The following is a 22,083-nucleotide window of genomic DNA, read 5'->3' as shown; positions in this document are numbered from 1 at the left end:
TTTTTTTTTTATTTTTTGATTTTTTTTTAATTTTTTAAATAAAATTTTTGCGCTTTAAAGTATCGACACTTTAGCATATTGCTTCATTATTAGTAAGTAATAAGCAGAATTCGACGAAAATGATTTGTAGCAGACACCTTTCTCTTGTGCTAGCTTTAAATTAGCACAACATTGCGTATACGCAACTTGCTTTGTGAGATGGTTAGAACTTGTAATGTGCTGAGTGACGAGAGATTGGTAATTGGCTGACTTCTGTTTTCCATTATTAATATTTTTAAAGGCATATGGACACTAAGCAAGATCGCCTGCTTCTGGAGAAGACCATAAGCAAAGCAACTATTTCTCAGAATCTAGGCCTTTGTAGAAGACAGAAGAATAACAGGTAACATGAAATAAAAAAAAATTGTGTTTTCCATATTTCGATAATCTATCTTTCTTATAAAAATAATCAAAAATGATTCTCAATTAAAACAAAAAACAAAATATTTTCTTTTATTCAAATTTTTTTTTTTTTTATTTATAAATAATTTTTATTAATTCAAAATTATAAGTAAAAAAAATTTATTGATTTAATTGAAAAATAAATCTATTATTAAATTTTTTTCTAAGCCAAATTTTTTTATAATTTTTATTAAAAAAATATCAATATCTTAAAGAAAATCTAATAAATTTTCGACCTCAGTTATGTTTAGACCAGATCTGATTTTAGGGCAAATAAATTTCAGGTACTAGAAAGCTTTTAACTAACCAGAGGCAACACAACACAGGTAATTTGCCATAATTAACCAAAAAATATAGCAGATTTTCTGATATCATGCAAAAATGAGAAATATCTATTAGGATATTCAAATATAATATTCAAACCCTCAACTGGAAGTGACCACATTTTACAAAATTATATTTCTTCTCTCGAAACGGCTAATGAACAATTGCGCTGCTCGGTTCTCTATAACCAAAAATGACCTCTATTCTTCGTAATAACGCATTTATACACACACACACACGTACAACGCCGTCAGTGCCATCAGTGGTAGTTTTTTAAAAATCCATTTGGAACACATTTCTTTTTGTTGATTTCTTAATTATTTTTCTCCACAAATTACTTTGACTTACTTTTGCACTTGGCCATTGGCCAAACTGAACAGACATGTTTCCGAAAGTTGTGATATTTTTATGCTTTCTTAGGAAAACCATTTAAAAAAAGAAACCGCGACCAAAAATACAAAGTAAATGGACAGAAATGTCACCGGAAGGCAAATGGAAAATAATTGGCAAAATACTAATTAGAATAATAAAAAAATAATTGAATAAAACATTTTTAGAGCAAAATTTACGTGTACAAGTTGGTAGCATAGCAGATAAAGGGCGTTTGTTTGTTGAAACGATTTCTCAGGCATATAAATATAAGGAAAATATCTACGTAAAAGCGATTTGTATATGATCAACATATCTGCCATATTTACAGTTTCGATATATAGTACATCTTCTCACATCTGCATAAACGTTCATTGATAAATGTCTATATGTCACTCACCTTTTTATGACTTTTAAAAACGGAGCATTTGAATGTGTCTGTACTGGCATCTCGTGCAATATAGCTAAATATCTTGAGATCGCTGCTGTCGTGTGACACATAGAAAATCCTATAGATGGGATGATTGAGTAGTTCGATTTCTTCGGCGTCATTTGTCCAGTTCTTTTTCTGGAAAAAATAAAAAAAATATTATTAAATAAAATTCGAATTCGAATTCATAATTAAATTAAAATTAAAATCAAATTAATTTTAATATTATATGAAAACTAAATAAATAAAATAAAATAAAATAAAATAAAATAAAATAAAATAAAATAAAATAAAATAAAATGAAATAAAAAAACTAAAATAAAATAACATTAAATTAAATTGAAAAAAAAATTAGTTAACATAAAATAAATTGAATTGAAATGGAGTTAACTAAAACATAAAAAATAACATAAAATAAAAATATAGTAATTAAAACTAAAATGTTAAAGAAAATTTTAAAATTAAGTAAAAAAAAAAATTTAATTAAATTAAATTAATTTATAATTAAAAATTAAATAATATAAAATAAAATATATTAAATTAAAATGTATTTTAAAAATAAAATTAAAGTTTTAGCAAAATAAAAATTAAAATATATTTAAAATTAAAATTTAATAAAATTAAGGTGATAGAAATTAAATAAAAATAAAACAATACAAAATAAAAATTAAATTAAAAGTAAACATCAATTAAGTAAAATTTAATTAAATTTAAATTAAAAAAACTTAAAATTTTAATTAAAAAAATAAAATTAAAAAAACTTAAAATTTTAATTAAAAAAAATTAAAATTTTAATTAAAAAAATTTATATGCAAATAACACTTTTAATACATATAATATTTTTCTTTAGAAACTGAATAAAAGAATTGCTTACTTTTCTTCTGCGTTTCTTGAGCACCACGCGTACGCCGTTCACCGAAATGTGTATGGTCACTTTGCGCTTCTTTAGATTCTGTACTTTGCACTCGTACTGGAAATAAATAAAAAAATAAAAATTATTTATAAAGCTAAGTGAATGATTTCAACTTTTTTTATTTAAGATGAAAATTTTTATTTTTTGATTTAAATTTTTTTTGAAAGAAATTTTTTCTTAATTCAAATTAATTAAAAAAATTTTTATAACTTTGTATTCAAAAACATTTTTCTATGTTTTTTAGATATAAAATATTTTTATAAATTAAAATTGAAGATATCAGCTAATTTTTTTTAATCTTTTTTTCTTTCTGAGGCAATTTTTTTGTCAATTTTATATTTTTTCAAAAATTGTTTGGATATTCTTTAGATAAAAAAAATTTCTAAAAATGAAAACTAAAAAAAGTATTTGTTTTATATGGATAAATATAAAATATTTTTAAAAATTTAAGGTAAAAAATTTTATTTTTTGAATTAGAATCCTTTCGAAATAAAAAAATTCCTTAATTAAATTTTTTAATTAATTATTTTTATAGCTTTTTATTCAAAATAAAGTTGCTTTTTATTATTTTTTAGATATAAAATATTTTTATAAATTAAAATTTAAGGTATTAATAAATTTTTTTTTTAATCTTTTTTTTTCAAATTTTTTTGGATTTTGTGTGGATATAAAACATTTTTATAAATTAACTCTTAAAAAAATTATATATTTTTAAGAATTAAAATTAAAAAAAACATTTCTTTGATTTAAGTCATTAGAAAAGAATTTTTTTTAACTAAACAATTTTCACAACTTTTCAACGAGTTTTGTTTTGATTTTTATAATAAATTTTAATATTATTTATATATATGAATTTTTTATACTAAAATTTATTATTTTTATTTTTATTTTTATTTGTTTCAATTACAAAATTTATTAAAAAAATTTCTTAAGTACACCTTTTTTCTGAATAAATTTGTTTTTTTGGACAACTTTTTTTCTGATATTTTTCAGATATAAAATAATTTTATAAATTAAAACTATGTGCATAAACAACTTTTATTGTTTTAATTTAAATTTTTGCCTAAAATAAATTTTGTTTTTAATACAATTTTTTTTTTTTAAAGCAGTGAAAGATGTCTTCTATTTTATTCAACGTTTTTTTATATTTTTATATATAAAATATTTTAATATTAAAAAAAAAATGTTTTTTGATTATTTTTTGATGGTTTTTTGATTTTTTTTTTAACTTTTTTTCTATGAACTTAGTACCCTTGTTTATTATGAATCTTTATTGAATTTTTTTCCAAGCTTCCAAATAATTAGTCTTTTTTTTTGGTAATTTTGTTTTACCAAATTTTTCTCAGTGTAACCAATTAATCGACTCTTCTCATTTTACACGCCGTCAGCATTTCAATTTGATTTTGACACTTTTATTCTATTAAACTGTTAACGGTTTTCTACGCCTACACAGCTAATCAACGAGCGTCAGCAGAAAATCTTTCAATTTGTCACTCTCAGTACACTCACACACACACGCAAGCGTACTCATGCGGCCACCCATCAATACATTTTTCTCTTTCAAACCTTTTGAATACAATGTATTTCACATGTGACGCTTGTCAGCATTGACAAAGGATTTGTGTAGAAGCCCCTAAAGTGTCGGAGGCTTGGGGTTTGACTTCAAGTCGGATTTGGTTATTCATGTCAATTTGACATCAATGTCAGCTTAGCTGCCGATTACCGTGCTGTTGTTGACATGTTGCAAGTTTTTTGTCGGCTTATGTACCTACCTGCATATGTATGTGTTAGTTTGCATGTAAATATTTGTACATATGCTCACCGATGACTGATGGTTGGCTATTGAGGCGAAAAGGGGAAAAAAATCCTTTTGTTAATATTGACGCCTGTGTTAAAGTGCTTTGCAGTTACTGTTGCTGCTGCTATATATGTGTGTGCTGTAGTGAGTAGTAAACAATTTAGTCGCAATGTCAGCAAGCTCATGTACGTACCTTTGTATACATACGAGTTGTTGATGTAATTGTATGTATATATGTACGTGGCTGTCATCATTAAAAGCACGCAACTAACAAGCAGCATGTTGAAAATGGCAAATGAATCGGTTAGTTGGGGAAATGTGTAGGCACATATGCCATTGTTGAAAGCAATGTGTATATTCCTCTTTCGTATTGATTGACTTGGCAGGAGTAAAAGCAGCACATCAAGCACTTTTCTTGAAATCTCGAAAATATTAATATGTACTGATTGTTATTTACATTTCATTTCATCAGTTACGTATCTATATTGAGGTTTTGAGAAAGCACAATCAAGACGATATGCAAGCATTTTTAACTCCTTTGATGGTGATTAAATTATTTTTAGTATTTATATGGAATCCAATTTTTTCTATTGTTTATTTAGAACTATTTTTATTGTTTCCTTGAAGTCTTGCTTTTGACGTTTTCTAAAGTCTTCTCGATCTGTCAGCCTCTTATTACAGGCTTGTATCGCCAGCAGACCATGGACCAGTAAGTATTCCAATCATGTTTCAGTCCTTTCTATCGAGTGGGAGTGGGAACCCCAAGGTCGGCCATTTCTTCGTGTTACAGCTGTGCACCTTGTCATCTTGACTACCTCATGTATACATAATCTACTCATATATATATTAATTTGTCTGCTATCTTATATATATATAATACATTTGTAATCTGGCGCTTAGTATCAAATCGGCTGTACCATCACATAAACTTTGTTTGAAGTACTAATCTCCTAAGCCATTCAAACAATAATACCCAAATTTGTTCGATGCAAATCCTTTTGGGATCCCAATCCATCCACTCTCCATATAACGGTGTAGGTAAAAGCTTCTAAAAATGAGATAAATCTGTAACTGAATTCGCCACAGACATACAAATCTACACACATCCAATAACAAATTTGAACAATGGGAATAGCCCACATTTCGGTGAAAAGCCAAATCTCAGGACCTACTCGACCGATTTGAACCAAATCCTGACATTCCTACAATTCATTGCGAAAATGGTCGAAATTGCATAAAAACTATGCCTACCGCCCATATAGCACATTTTTATCCGAATATGTGGGTCAAAATTCCAATTGCAAACTTATTATCAAAAATATCGGTCAACCAGTGAGATATACATACAAGTATATTATAGAATTGGGAGAGAATCCTTTCTAACAATAGTAGCCCAGTATGTCAAAAATGTGTTGCATCATGTAATTAATTTCTTTAGTCTCCATATGCCTAAAATAAAGATTTTCGGAGTTCCAGTTGCCTTTTTACCGCATATTTCGGCAATATCAGGTTAAAACTTGCCCTCGACTTCATATAATTTACAAATTTTGCAACTGAAGCTATTCCTCCGCCTTTGATTCTTAAAAGTATCAAAGTATAAAATATTTGGTTACACCAAAAATTAGCCCTCTTTTTTTCGATTTAACGCATTTCATCAATATTGAAATATAAAACTGAGCTTCATCCCAAATCGCAAAAAAATTCTTCTTGAAAGTGAGCTTAAAAAAATAAAAAAAAAATTAATTTCCATCACACATCTTTCGTATGATTCCTTGCAGCAATATAGATTTCCAGATACCAACTTCCCATATTATTCACTATCAAAACCGTTATCAGCTATTTAATAGTATTTTTCTTCTTCAAAATATTTGCTATTTAAGAGCTATTCTAGCAATAACATCCAAATACACATCCGCAACAATGGCAACAGTAGAATTGCACAGTAAACATTTGCAGTCAGCGACTGTTCAAGTTTCAGGCAACAACTCAAGTTTACAGTTACATTTAGTTACACCACCCAAAGCATGTTTACGAGTATAAATTCAGAAACTTTCCAGCCACACAGCTTATTTTCCGCATTTTTCGTGTCGTGCCGTTATCTCGGCTTCATTGCGCTCGGCATTTTATTGTGCTGTGTATTTCAACAAGCTACTTTTACCTTTTGGCGCAATTCCTTGCCGCTTCACTCCGCTACACCACATATTTTTCGCAAATTTTCTGCTTATCAAAGTTTTGTAATCACTTCGAGTTCACAGCGAGCACGGATTCTGTTTCTCGACTTCCTACTTATCCCACAAAAAAGAGAAGAAAATAAAAAATAGAGCAAAATCTCGACAACTCCTTGAATCCCATTAAAAAGTTTTGAAATACCTTCCTGCTGTGTGCTGTGGGCGTATTAGTTCGCTTCGGTGTCATTCCAGCAATAATTCACATTCACAATGCGAACTCCGAAGAAAGCCTGTTATATTCGTTGCTATGGCTATATATAACGGTACATGTGTATTAAACACTCATGTGTGCATTCTTCTTTGTATGCTTGGGGCAAAATGGAAGGCAAAAAGGGCAACACTTTCATATGCAAAGGATTAAAGTCGAATTGCGTATCTCTACGTGAGGGTTTACCCACTTCGAGTATTCTTCCTGAATTCAAAGCGTTCTTGAAATTTAAATATGAATGTTTATAGACATACTCGTATAAGTGTACATATGTTATGTAAGATACTCGAGCATATGGATGTGTTATTAAATTGTTGATGCTTTTGGTAGTTTCGGATATATTTGATGTTAGGTTTTTAAACTTTTCTGTACTAAGGTAAAGTAAGGTTCTAATCTCTACAAAACGGGGTAGCCGATAGCCAAGAATTTTGCTAAACAGTGGTAACCCTGCTTATATAAAATTTAATTTGTTCTCAATATTCAAGACGAATTTTGCAAAATGAATTTATTTTGTGGATTTCCCCGCTAAGATTTTTTTATAAGAAGGTGGCAACGCTTTTAATATTATTTTCAAGCAAATTTTCTTTAATTTATTTGATATTCAAAACCAATTTTGTGAAATAAATTTATTTTGTGGATTTTCCAGCTAAATTTTTTTTCAAAAAGGTGGCAACACTTTCGATATTATTATCAAGTAAAAATTATTTTCAAACTAACTTTTATATTCCCCTATTTATTATCCGGTTTTTTACTTTTCATTTATTAAAATTTTCAAAAGAGTGGCAACTCTATGAAACTAATTTTAATCTGTGCATACTTCTATTTAACGGCAATGTTGTCCTCATTTTGGTATTTAATGGCAATTTTCATTAATGTATTTAAGCAGGTGGCAACTCTTCTCATAAAATAATTTTTATTAGACCTTAGTTTTATATTCTTTTTACAGAAACCCGTTTTCTTGAGAATGATATTTTTAAATAAGAAAATCTATTTAAGATTTCCTCAATATTTGCATTTAACGAAATTTACGGTTGTGGCAAGCCTCCATAAACTTCTTTTTTGGGGGTTTTCCTAAGTATGTATTTAAATTAAATATTTTCTAATGTGAAGCTTCTCAAACTACCTTTTCTTTTCTTTTTAATTAATACATTCACTGATTTTTTTTAAATAGGTGGCAACCCTTTAAGAATTTCCTACTGTGAAATTTATGTAGGCTATTGTTTTTTTTTTTAAATTAAACGTCTTAGTTTGCTTTAATGTATGTATATAAAACGATTTATTGGATTACACCGGTTATGAACGTAGGGTTAAATACAAGGGTAATATTAAATAATTGGTTTAACGACCAATTTGCTCTCAATGTTATTTAGCGTGCACGTCCGTGTGGTATAGCGTTTCAAAATCAAGTGTCTGTATTTCTAACTGTCGCTGTCGGCGTTCATTGCTATTCGTTGATTCCGTTCATTTAGGGTGTATGTTTAGAGTTGCATGCGTGCGCAGTTCATATGTTTGTCCGTTGAGTCCGTTCAGTCAAGGTGTATATTCAGAGTTGCATGCGTGCGCAGTTCATGGTTGCAATCCCACATTCGGCCTTCCTGACTTATTCGTTCGGCTCGAACGAAGGTCTCCACCTCTTCATGAATTCGGCGATGGTGGTCGTGTAACCAGGACCCTCACCCTCGCCTACCTTCTCGACCTCATACCTATCTCGTCCTAAAACCTTCGAAATCTTATATGGACCAAAATATTTAGGCCTCAACCTAAGCCCGCTCCCATACTGAGTTCGCTTAATGGCGACTAATTCGTCCAGTTTGTACTTTGTTGATTCCTTCCTTTTTCTGTCAAAATTTTGTTTGTTTTCCTTTTGTATCAGTGCAATATTTCGCTTGGCCTGATCCCTTGTCCCTTGTCGGTCTGAATCTAATTCATTCAAGGCGGCGTTTTCTATCAACTCATTTACTTCTGTCGTACCCGAAATCCTCATCTCTATGCCAGTTAAAATTTTAAATGGAGAAAACTTGGTACTACGCGTTGGTGTATTGTTAATAATTTGTTGTGCCCTATTTACGTGCTTATACCAATTCCCAGGCTCTTCTCGGCACATCTTAGAGATCATCGGTACTACAATTTGATGTATCCGTTCAACTTGTCCGTTGCCCCGTGGAACACCTGTAGCTATTACCAAATGCTCTATACCTTCCCTCGCACAATAATCTTTAAAGAGATTTCCCGTGAACGCAGCACCCCTATCAGTTATAATACGCCGTGGATTACCGAACACAGCGGCTTGTTTCTCGAGACGATCAACGACTGCCTCGGCTCCAGTGTTTTTGACCGGGTACAACCACACAAACTTTGAAAAAGCATCTACCGCAACAAGAATATAGTTATACGCCTTCTTGGTTTGTTCCATGGGACCGACATGATCTAAGTGAAAAGTGCTTAATGGCTGATCTTCCTTAGGTATTGGATTTAATAAACCTTCTTTCCTTCCTATCTTTGAATCTGTCATGATGCATTCGATACAACTCTTCACAATTCTAATTACTTTTGGGCCTAACCCAGGAATAAAAAATGTCTTTTGAATTGCTAACTGCGTCTTATTTGCTGAGAAGTGTCCCTGTTTATGTGCCGTCCGAATTATTTCATCCTCCATCAGCGATGGAACTACTATAAGCTCTCTTATTGGATCCTTATGTAGTAGCCCATGCTTCAAGTAGAAATCTTCGTATTCAGTTGCTTCCAAGACTTTGCACACTGCCCGAATCCATTCGTCCTGTTGCTGAGCTTGCCTCAGCCTATGCAGCAAAGAATCTTCCAACATAAGACACGCTACTCTGCTTAACGCATCGACGTGACGCATCTTGGAACCATTTCGATGTTCTATTTCATAGTCAAAATCTTGTAATAGCAACGCCCAACGAGACACTCTTAGCGGAATATCCTTCTTTTTCATTGTCATTGCGAACGCGTTGCAATCAGTAACGATTCTGAAATGCAATCCTAAAAGATATACTCTTCACTTCTTAAGTGCTTCAACAATCGCTAACACCTCTAACTCATACGAATGGTACTTTTCTTCTGCTGGCTTTGTCTTCCGGCTCATGTACTGGATTGGGTGAAAATGCAAATCTTCGCTGTCCTTTTGTAAGAGTACACCACCATATCCATGTATCGAGGCATCCGTATGCACTTCAGTTAGAGCCTTCGGATTGTACAACCGTAACACTGGTGAACTAGCCAGAGCTGCCTTTAATTGCTGCAGTGAGGCTTGCTGTTCGATCCCAAACACAAAAGCTACATCCTTACGCAACAGGTCAGACAGTGGTTTAGCGACTACTGCATACCCTTCTATGAAACGGCGAAAATAAGAAGTAAGCCCTAAGAATCTTTGCACCGCTTTCTTATCCATAGGTATCGGAAAATTCCTTACTGCCTGCGTTTTTGCTTCAGATGGCCTTATTGTACCACATTCTATAATATACCCCAGAAAATCAACAGTCGTCTTCAGGAACTGGCATTTCTCCCACTTAATCCTTATGTTATAACATGCCGCCCTGTTCAACACAGCTTTCAACTTATGTATACCCTCGTCATAACTAATAGAAGGAATTATAAGATCATCCATGTAAGTTACCACGATGCCATCCTTCACTAAGTCTCGAAACACTGCGAAAATGTATCGAGTGAACACTGCTGGGGAATTGGAAATACCAAAAGGAACGTAAATGAATTCGTATTGACCTTGATGGGTCACAAATGACGTATATTTCCGCGAACCTGCTTCTATCGGCACATGGAAAAACCCATTCCGTAAATCTAACGTTGTAAATACTTTTGCGCCTTGTAATCTCTCTATAACGTCATCTATGAGTGGCATTGGAAAATTATCCCTCATGATTTTCTCGTTCAAACGTCGGTAGTCGCAACACAGACGTTTGGTTCCGTCTTTTTTTCCCACCAATACGATCGGCGATGCATACTCGGAGACGCTAGGTTGGATTATGCCTTGCTCCATCCATTCTGCAATCTGTTTATCGACAATGCACTTATCGGAGTACGACATTCGTCTTGGCCCTTGGAATACCGGAGTATCATCCGTCAAACAAATTTTCATAGAAACCGGGGAATCATGCTGCTTACTAGGCGAGTAATCACAAACAATGGCTTCTATTGCCTTTTCTTGTTCTCCTCTGAGATGCGACAAATCTACCTGTAAAGTTTTCCCTGACATTACTTCCGCGGCCATACACATATCTTCGAACTCATTAAGAACTTCTATTTTACCTTCATTTTTCTCTACCATGGGGTTTTGAACATTCGTTTCCTTCACCTTTGCTTTAAATTCTACCTCGCCTTCCTTTATAACCAAGTCAACCTGTTTCAATACACTATTCCCGATTATTGCCTCGTAAATAAGGTCGCGTTCACGCACAACATGGAAATTGATATCCACTTTGACTCCATCTACGCTAACTTTGATTATAAAACTGCCAATAGTTGTAAGTATACTGTTTCCTATTCCACGAAGGTGATTTATATCATTGGACAAATCAATCCTTCCTAATTTCATCAACACATCGTAACGCATGAGGCACAGATCGCAACCAGTGTCCAGCAATGCTGACAACGTAAACCCGTTAATAATTAATTCTTTGTAAACTATGCTGCCAAGGGACGCCATACGCATCATTTCAAGCGTATTTACCCTTGTCCCCTCGCTTTTTACCTCCGTTCTCTTCTTTGGGCAGTCTGCAATACGATGCCCTGGCTGATTACACCCAAAACACTTTGATAGTCGTTGCTGTTTGCAGGTATTCGCCAAATGACCCGCTTCTCCACACCTATAACAAATTTTCCTACTGGGTCCCTGATCTTTAGTCACAGAATTATTGTCTTCACGCTTGTTTTGAAATGTACTCACATTGGATTGACACCCCGAGGGAACTTTTTCATAAACAAGGATCTGAGCTTTTAATTCGTCTATCGAACTAGCCTGATACAAGTTATCTTTGTTTGGTCTGGGATCTGGGATTCCTCCTATAAAATATTCGATGAGATTTCTTTCGTCTAGCTTTATTGGCCTACCTTCCTTTGGGCGCTTTCGCCGATTCTTAAGTGCCCGATGCACTTCGATTGACGATGTTACTACTCCGAATTCTTTTTGCAAACATTGTTTAAGTGCACTCCAACTAGTTATGTCCCGCTGACTGCGAACGAAAATTTTCGCGGCACCTTTCAATAATTGTTTCCCGTATATAAACTTTTGTAAATCTCCCCAACGAACTGCCATGGCGTTTGATTCAAACTCATCGAGCCACTCCACGACTGCGTGTTGCCCCGTACCACTAAAAGTTGTAAGAGATTCCTCAAGATCGCGTAGGGTGAAGACTGGAGACCCGGACCCCATCGCCGGTAACATGTTGTTTTGCACTGAGCTTGTTTCACTGTCCGAGCTGTCCTCTTCAGCATCTACAGTCAGTCCAAAATGCTCACAAAGTCTGTCCTGTAACGTGGCTTTACGGCCATTTGTCGATAAACCCAGTGCCAACAATTTTTCCTTTAACCCGTTCACTGTCAGTAAAAAAATCTGTTGCCTATCCATGTCAACTGTTATCAAATGCAAATGGTATATAATTCAGAATACAATTGAGGTATTTAATATAACTATAATAAGTAAAAGTAAACTTTAAAGTATACGTTAACAATTTTTCTTTTGTATAACAACTTGAATACAGAATTAATTCTTATGATTTAAATTTAAATTTAAGACAATTAATTTTCAGAATTTATCTTTTTGAAACTTAGTTCAATTTTGTTTAATTCAAAGCTCATTTGAATTAACTTACAATTTGATTTACAATTCTAATAATAATACAAATTTTAGAATATAAATTCCATTACATATTTTGAATTTTGTTTGCGAGTTTACTTATAGGTTATCGATACAAAGAAAAAATTCATACAATATTATCGATAACTTTACCAATAGATTACAATTAGTTAATGCTTACCACATACCTGTTATATGCTTACTCTACACATACATACGCTGAACTGCTCCGCTCCGCTGCTTACTCTTTGCTACCGCAAAATCTAGATCGCTGCTCACTCTCTGCTACCGCAAAATCTAGATCGCTGCTCACTCTCTGCTACCGCAAAATCACTCAGGTGCTGCTCACTCTCTGCTACCGCAAAATCTCTCAGATGCTGCTCACTCTCGACTGCGCTTAACGACGCCGAATCAGCGTCACAACGGTTTGAGTTAACGGTGCCCTTAACGGAGACACGGGTCACGCCACGCCAAGTCAAGTGTACCCGGCACTGTACCCTTTGCAAAATTCTAGAAAGTTCTTTTAACAACAAGTCTGTTTGTGCACTTTGCTTATAAGTTAACGGTGCGCTTAAAGGTCAACACCGGTCACTTTACGCAAATATCAGAGTACCTGATACTGTACCCTTTTTACAAATTCTTCGTATGGTCTTATAAGTTAACGGTGCCCTTAACGGTCGACACCGGTCACTTCTGGCAATTTCTAGAACGTGTATGTTGTTGTTTTTTTTTTATTTAAAAAGAACGGTAGACCCAATATCGCTTCACAAATTCTATATGGTTCACAAAGTTGAAATTACTCGGCACTTCTGCCACGACACTTCTGCCACTTTCCAGAACGTACGAACGAGTACAATCTCGCTCCTTGTTCACCCGGACAATCTTTCTATAGTTCACAAAATTCAGACTACTAGGCACTTCTGCCACGACACTTCTGCCACCTTTAGAACGCTATTTTTCAAAAACACAGTACAATTTCGCTCTTTGTTCACCCGGACAATCTTTTTATAGTTCACAAAATTCAGACTACTCGGCACTTCTGCCACGACACTTCTGCCACTTTCCGACACTTTTGCCACTTTTATTCGCGAAGGGATTTGCATCCCACTTCTGACACCACTTTGTAGGCTATTGTTTTTTTGTTTTAAATTAAACGTCTTAGTTTGCTTTAATGTATGTATATAAAACGATTTATTGGATTACACCGGTTATGAACGTAGGGTTAAATACAAGGGTAATATTAAATAATTGGTTTAACGACCAATTTGCTCTCAATGTTATTTAGCGTGCACGTCCGTGTGGTATAGCGTTTCAAAATCAAGTGTCTGTATTTCTAACTGTCGCTGTCGGCGTTCATTGCTATTCGTTGATTCCGTTCATTTAGGGTGTATGTTTAGAGTTGCATGCGTGCGCAGTTCATATGTTTGTCCGTTGAGTCCGTTCAGTCAAGGTGTATATTCAGAGTTGCATGCGTGCGCAGTTCATGGTTGCAATCCCACATTTATTAAACTTCCTTCCTTTCTTAAGTGTGATCTCGTATTGCAGAATTCGGTCTTATTATTTTCTTCTTTTGATTTTCGGCCAGGTGGCAACCTTCGAGTTAATTATTCAATTGTTTTTTTGAAACTGGTCTTTTTTAATATTTTCTGTAATTTATTTATAAATTTTCCTTTGTTATGTATTAATGTATGTATTTACTAATTTTTTTTAAATAAGTGGCAACTTTTTACGAATTTCATGCTGTGAAATTCCTTAAACTTTCTTACTTTCCTTAGTTTGATCTTTTATTGCAGAATTTTTGGTGTTAGTACTTTCTGCATATAATTTTCGTACAGGTGGCAATCTTCGAGTTAATTTTTAAATTGTTTTTTTTTTTTCTGATTTTTGTAATTAGTATTTTTAAATATTTTCTGAAATATATTTGTATATATAAATACATGAATATACATGAAAATAACGGGTGATTTTTTTGAGGTTAGGATTTTCATGCATTAGTATTTGACAGATCACGTGGGATTTCAGACATGGTGTCAAAGAGAAAGATGCTCAGTATGCTTTGACATTTCATCATGAATAGACTTACTAACGAGCAACGCTTGCAAATCATTGAATTTTATTACCAAAATCAGTGTTCGGTTCGAAATGTGAAAATCCGCTTTTTTATCGACAAATTTTGTTCAGCGATGAGGCTCATTTCTGGTTGAATGGCTACGTAAATAAGCAAAATTGCCGCATTTGGGGTGAAGAGCAACCAGAAGCCGTTCAAGAACTGCCCATGCATCCCGAAAAATGCACTGTTTGGTGTGGTTTGTACGCTGGTGGAATCATTGGACCGTATTTTTTCAAAGATGCTGTTGGACGCAACGTTACGGTGAATGGCGATCGCTATCGTTCGATGCTAACAAACTTTTTGTTGCCAAAAATGGAAGAACTGAACTTGGTTGACATGTGGTTTCAACAAGATGGCGCTACATGCCACACAGCTCGCGATTCTATGGCCATTTTGAGGGAAAACTTCGGACAACAATTCATCTCAAGAAATGGACCCGTAAGTTGGCCACCAAGATCATGCGATTTAACGCCTTTAGACTATTTTTTGTGGGGCTACGTCAAGTCTAAAGTCTACAGAAATAAGCCAGCAACTATTCCAGCTTTGGAAGACAACATTTCCGAAGAAATTCGGGCTATTCCGGCCGAAATGCTCGAAAAAGTTGCCCAAAATTGGACTTTCCGAATGGACCACCTAAGACGCAGCCGCGGTCAACATTTAAATGAAATTATCTTCAAAAAGTAAATGTCATGAACCAATCTAACGTTTCAAATAAAGAACCGATGAGATTTTGCAAATTTTATGCGTTTTTCTTAAAAAAAAGTTATCAAGCTCTTAAAAAATCACCCTTTACATCCACCAATTAAGAAGATAATTTTTGTCAGTGTACAATACATAAATTCTAAATGATAATTAATAAAATAAATAATATATAAATAACTGGTCATATATTGTACATACTAATATATGTATGTATATGTTCATATATATTTGCTTGTGTGCCTTCAATTCATGTTTATGCCCCACATAATAAGAAAATAATGAAGCTAAGCGGAACGGTTAAGAAACTGGAATAACAAAAACACCGAATCGATTACTATTTATCACTACAACAACGGCAGACCCATTTTTTAATACTTCCCTCCGTACAAACATATGCATAAGCACACAAATTGAGGTCATTGCCAGGCAGTCGACAAAGCCGTCGACCAGCAGTGCTGCCTCGCACACAATCTTCAACACTCTCAGAGACAGCAAATGTGTCGAAATTACTGCCGCTGCTGCTTCCTGCTGCCACAGACCTATATGAACTTGAAATTGTGTTGTAACTAAGCCCTTTCCGCCAGCATTTATTTACGAATATGCACTTCAAAAGTTCAATTTATTCAGGCGGCAAGCAAAATAATGAGAAATGGCAAATTACTTTGAGCTCGAAGGCAAGCAGGCAGCCGTAAAAGCTTGCTTTGTTCGTATATGTGTCTGTGCGAATGTGAGGAAATTGGCTATCAAGCCAACTCGTAGGCAAGGAGATGATCACATATGCTTTCAGACACCCACACTTATGCGCCTATTTTGACCGCTGGCAGTTTGCCTTTATTTATTTGCCCCCAAGCATATTGCAGGCTTCTTTATTGACTATTTAGGGAAGGGTCTTCGTGCATATGCTCGAATTTTATGTTTACATGTTTGCAAAGTGTGTGTGTTTTGTCATAAAAAATTAATAAGAAATGCAGGCAGCAGCGGAACCGGAAACAAAGTTGCTTTGTGTTTGTCTTTTTTACTTTTTGTTGCCGTTTGTGTAGCAAATTGTTTGTCCACAGCTGTTTTTAATAACTCATTCATGCACACACACACATTCATACTTCTGCATAATTTAATGGCTTCAGCTTTGATGATTGGCACAACAGTTTCTCGATTTTGAGGCGCAGCATTCTTTCATATTTTATATGCATTTTCCAATTTATTGGTAATAAGTATGTGTGTGGCATCAATATGTATGGGGCGTAAAATTAAAATGTTAAATTTCGGAACATATGTTTTAAAAAGGTGAAACTAACTGAAAAAATAACGAAACTAAACCTAAAGGTCTGTCGAGTAAAAATTTGCACGCTTTCAGCGAATTATAATACAGGCTGGATAGTAGATATTGTATGTATATAAAATGATCAATACTGCCGGTAGTCTGTGAAATATTTTCTATATCGGTTCAATATCTATGATATATGAAGTGAGAAACATAGTGAGGCTTAGCTTGAAGCCTGAATACCCAACATTAATAAAAAGGTTCTCCAAACAAGATATTGGTTTTGATTGATCACCTTTTATGGTAGTTATATACTATAGTAGTACGATTTGAAGAATTTCATGTCGTTATCTCATCATGGATACATTTTATGGAGTCTCCGAAGTTTTCTTCTGTGTCTTACAAACTGTGTGGCAAATTTAATATACCCTGTTCAGGGCATGAAATTAAAGATTGTCCTTTTTACCCAGGAGACCATTTTTTAGATATCTGCAGTGGGCTTGTGTGTAATACATTATTTAAAGTAGGTTAAAATCGTTCTAAATATATCGAAAAGCATTCACATTCAAATGATAATGTTGAAAATGTCTGAAAATTTGGTCGAAGTGGTATGCTTTAATATTCATGCTACCGATTTTGTTTGTTGATCATATCGCTGAGATGAAAAGGAGCTTAGTTCTAGAAAATGAGGTTTTCGGTTGAATACTACTTCCTGACCAAGATTTTCAGAGACCCAAAATAACAAAATAAAGAGTTATTTATAATCTTGTTAGTTCAGTTCTCACCCGACGTGACCTTCGATGGATATCCGAGTCTCTATCAATACATAATATCGGTGCGCAGATGATCGTAATGGCTTATCTGACCAGGAATTCATCTTACAATTGCAAAATATGGTGAAACCATGGGACATATATGATGAAGATCACTCACAGGATTCTACTCGTATAAATCAAAATATGCTCATGAGTTATTCGATGTAAGGTTCCTTGAAAGATTTATCGAAAGAAAGACCAACTTAGATAAGGCGAAGCACTCATGATTTCAACATTTTGAAATCCAAAATTGTCGAAAAGCTTAATTCGAAAGAATAAGTGTAAGGAAGTCACATCTAGCAAGTGTTGTTTAATTAAGAAAATAAGAAGAAAATACATACTATGGGTAACAGAGGAATCATTGAGTCGTTTAAAAAAATAAGAACAAGATTGTAGAGGCAATATACAGAAGTTTAATTAAGCAAAATGAAATAATATCAAGTTTTAAAATCAAAATTAAAATTTATATTTTGGTATTAACAATGGGAAATCCCGAAATTTCGGGATTGTATTCAATATTGTTTATACATACAAAAATAATAAGAACTCTTTCAATCGCCGGGACTTCTAGCAGAAAATCCCGAAATTTCGGGACTGTCTTAAATATTATAAATATAATATATATAATTCAAATAACTGTATTTTAAGAATTTTTTTTTCGGGATTGTTACTAAAAACACAGAAATTTCGGGATTATATTAAAAAAAAATAAATGTATATACATACATATGTAGGCGTTTAAAATAACAATAATGCGAACGTTTTACAATAAAAAAAATTTCCGGGATTCTTACTAAAAATCCCGAAATTTTGGGATTATATTGAGAAAATTTTAAATTTAATACATTTAAGTGTTTAAAATAACAGTAATTTAAATAGTTCACAATTTTTTTCATTTTCGGGATTCTTACTAAAAGTCAAAATTTCGGGATTATAGTAAAATAATTTAAAATTTAATTTATGTTGTTAATTATATATTTTTTTTAATCTTCGGGATTGTCACCAAAAGCCCCGAAATGTCGGGATTATATTTAAACAACTTTTAATTATGATATGGTGTTTTAAAATAACAGCAATGTAAAATATTTTTTTTTTTTAATTCTGAAATTAAAAAATGTTTTAAATGTGTTATAGGTGTTTAAAATAACAGCAATGTAAAAGATAAATACATATTTTTTTGATATTAGAAATATTTTGTTAAACTAACATTCAAATACGAGCATACATAACTACCTCATAAGGACAGGTTTCAGGTTTACTAAATACATACATATGTATCTACTGATTCAAAATTTAAACCACTCCCACTAAGTACACAAAAAATTAAGTCTTTACTATTTTTAAATATTCAAACTAACAATATATTCTCTATCTATTTCTATATTCAAACATCTCAATAAAATGTGCTGGGTCCACACAAAAAATGTACTAGTTATACTATCTACAACGATTCTACATTCGGCAAATGTGTGCAGAGATAGACCTTTGTGCCTGTTGGTGTAGCAAATTGAAAGAAATGAAAGCTTAGCCCCGCACAGCCGCAAGGGCCAAGCATGTCTGTCTGTAAATATGTATGTACGCATGCGCCCTGCATGTAAATGCGAACAATGCTTGGCATTCATGTCTACTTTTCTTCCGCAGCAGCACCAGCATCATTTCAGTCATTCCTATTCAAAGCATAGAAGTAGTGGATGTTTGAATTCCATCAACTTGTTCCTTAGAAATGTTAAACGTCTTGATGGTTGCATGCGCCACAACAACAGCGTTTGCAAATATTTGCGCAAATATGTAAGGGTGCATAGGTAAATGTGCACTAGGCTAGTTCATATGAAGTAAAATTAATATGTTTTTAAATTTAAGTATTATAAATGGTAATATAATGGTAAAATTTGTAATATACCAGCTTGGAGTCTGATTTTATGTTTCGGAATTTGTCTTCGAAAACTCAAAATATTTGACTTTGTTCACTTAAACCCTTAAATGTAACTATTAATTAGAAAAAATCACATTTTGGATAAAGATTCCTTAAGTTTTGACCACTTCGATACATCTGTACCTCCTTCATGAAGTCAACGCTAAGTCGGTTTAACCTTGCCCGTGTGTATATATGCAAAATAGTCCTTCAGTTTTTGAGATATCGTTCTGAAATTTTGCACACATTATTTTTTCTCTAAGAAGCTGATAATTTGTTGGAATAGCAGAGATCGCACCACTATAGGATACAGCTGCCATACAAATTGACCGATCCAAATCAAGACCTTGTATGGAAAACTTTTTTGTTTGCGGAGATATCTTTATGAAATTTGGCACAGATTATTTTTCGAGGCAACCATACAATGTCAGAAGAAGTTGTTCAGATCGGCCTACTATAACATATAGCTGCCATACAAACTGATCGATCAAAATTAAGGTAAAGATTTTATTATACCCTTTTATGCTATAAAAAATATACCTGTGAATATAAAATATAGCGTCTGTGTAGTCGCACTTAGCACTTTTTCTTGCTTAACTTTTGTTAAAATTTTGTATCTGACATTTTCATACCACCCTAATACACAACTAACTTCTGCTTGCTTGCATGTGTTGGAAATCAGTGCAGGAAACGGTAGTCTACATTGATATATCTGAGTAGCAGCACATCCTTTGTCCAACATGACAATGACATGGCAGGCGAGCGCACAAACACACAGCCATCTAGAACGCACATTTGAAATCTCACTTGTTTCGCCTCAGGACGCACAGGCATTCACTCACACACACACACACACGCAGACGCTCAGGCAACCGCAGAACCGGCACATGCCGCATACAAATCTGAATAGTCTTTTCCGTTTGATTTATGATACCGACTGCCGGCAGTTGCTGTGTGCTGGCCAAGCTGACGAGCGTTGAAACTGTGAAAGCTCTTAGTATAACGAGACCACTGTCATTTCCCAAAAATTTCCTTTTATTTGTAAAATCAGAAATCATCTTTGTGGCCCGCTGCCACCTTTACATATAAACGCCTGTATGTATGTGTCATAACAACACTGTAGCGCTTGTTGTTGCTGCTGCTGCATAGTTTGCCTGCCTCAACTATCTACCGCTGCTGTTTGTTGTTATTGTTTTGCCTTTCATTTTGCCGCTGGGCGTGTGACAGGGCACACATCAAATCACAGCTACTTGCCAGGATCGCTGCTAATGCTGATTTTGCCGCTTCGTTGATGTCCTTTCACACGCACACACACATACCAACATGTGATTACAAAAGGCCACAAGATTTCCTTTCAATTCACTACTTAGTATCTATAGCTGTGTTTGTGTGTATGGGCGTTATTTGGCTTCTGGCTTATGGCACGTTGTTCAATAGGCGGTCTGTGTGCACGCGCGCTTGGGGTTGCCGTGGCGTATGAGTGACATTAATATTAATTTTAATGCCGAAATGTTTAATATTTTATACTTTAAATGACCTTTTGTTATGTTACGTAAATTAAGGTTGATTGCAAAGTGTACATCAACTGAGGTTACCTAAAGTGTCAATGTTTGTTATGCAAATGAGGGTATCTCACCTGCCAGTGGGATTTATTAGTAGAAATTGCTTTAGTTTGGACACAAATTGAAAGGCATTGGCATAATAGAATGATAAATGTGAGCAAATTTTTTTTTAAATTCACTATGTGTGTTATATAAGTTTTACTATAACATCACAAGAACAAGTTGAAAATTAAATTCGAATACACTTTATCCTTAAGTTTTGTAAACTGAAGTAGGTTGATAGGAAGCACCTGTTTTTATTTAGATCACTAGATGTAATCGGTTGGAGTTTTACTAACTCGAAATTGATTTGGCGATGTAAATAAAATGATGCCCTATGGGAATGCATGATGGAATTAGCTTTCAAAAGGTTTTTATTCAAAATTTTGGACGATTTTTAGGCAGTTTCTATTTATCTTTGATGAAGCTACATGAAATTACTTTACTTTCCAATTGGTAAATCATTTAATAGTAAGGCACACCTCTGGATATTGATGCTACTTAGGGTCGTCCCGTAAAAATCTCAGGTGAGAGGAATTGTCGAATTTGATCAAATGGTACTTTGAAAAGAACTATAATTTCTGTGGAATTAACAAAATGGGATTAAAAATAAGTATACTAGTGTATACTATTGGTAGTATGCAAAAGTATGGACAGGAATTCATATATTCCGTGCTGTAGAAATGCTCTGCACAAAAGAAAAAAATGCTCTTATTTACCTACTTATACAAATTTTGAAAGCTCATACTGGAGGTTACCCACTTTTATTTTTTTATTTCGGTAAAAAGTACCGAAAGTTATGAACGCTTTAAATAAAAAAGCTCCTTAAAGATAAAAAAAAAAAATAAATGAAAATTCCCCAGCTGACACATAAGTGGCACTACTAGAATTAAACCACCTAATTTTTAGTTAGCACCAACTTTTAAAATGCGCCTGAGTAAGTTTAAGATCTGTGGGGTCATTTATTTATGAATCATATAATTTTGAGTGAAGCAACTCTTGTTATTATGAAAAAAAGGATAAATGGGAATTTCACATGTTGATAAAGTATTACTTTTTGAAGGAAAAAAAAATTGAAGCAAAAACTTGTCTTTATGGTGGACTTCCGGACATTGCCCTAGGGTAATCAACATCATAT

At 33.6% G+C, this 22,083-nt stretch overlaps 1 protein-coding gene across 3 annotated transcripts in view; it reads right to left on the bottom strand.

Moving 5' to 3' along the window:
• The window catches only part of LOC105230055 (capon-like protein), a 309,021-nt gene that overhangs the window by 49,360 nt on the left and 237,578 nt on the right, over nt 1-22,083 (bottom strand). For all 3 annotated transcript variants that reach the window (XM_049457483.1, XM_049457482.1, XM_049457480.1), the window contains exons 4-5: nt 2,439-2,534; nt 1,535-1,702 (exon numbers count right to left, since the gene is read on the bottom strand). In XM_049457483.1, the coding sequence (XP_049313440.1) occupies nt 1,535-1,702; nt 2,439-2,534 (264 nt within the window). The remainder of the gene's footprint in view (nt 1-1,534; nt 1,703-2,438; nt 2,535-22,083) is intronic.

The sequence above is a fragment of the Bactrocera dorsalis genome, chromosome 5 (assembly GCF_023373825.1).
Source record: "Bactrocera dorsalis isolate Fly_Bdor chromosome 5, ASM2337382v1, whole genome shotgun sequence".
NCBI lineage: Eukaryota > Metazoa > Arthropoda > Insecta > Diptera > Tephritidae > Bactrocera > Bactrocera dorsalis.
Note: the sequence above shows the minus strand (reverse complement) of the source record. Positions and strands in the feature narration are given on the sequence as shown.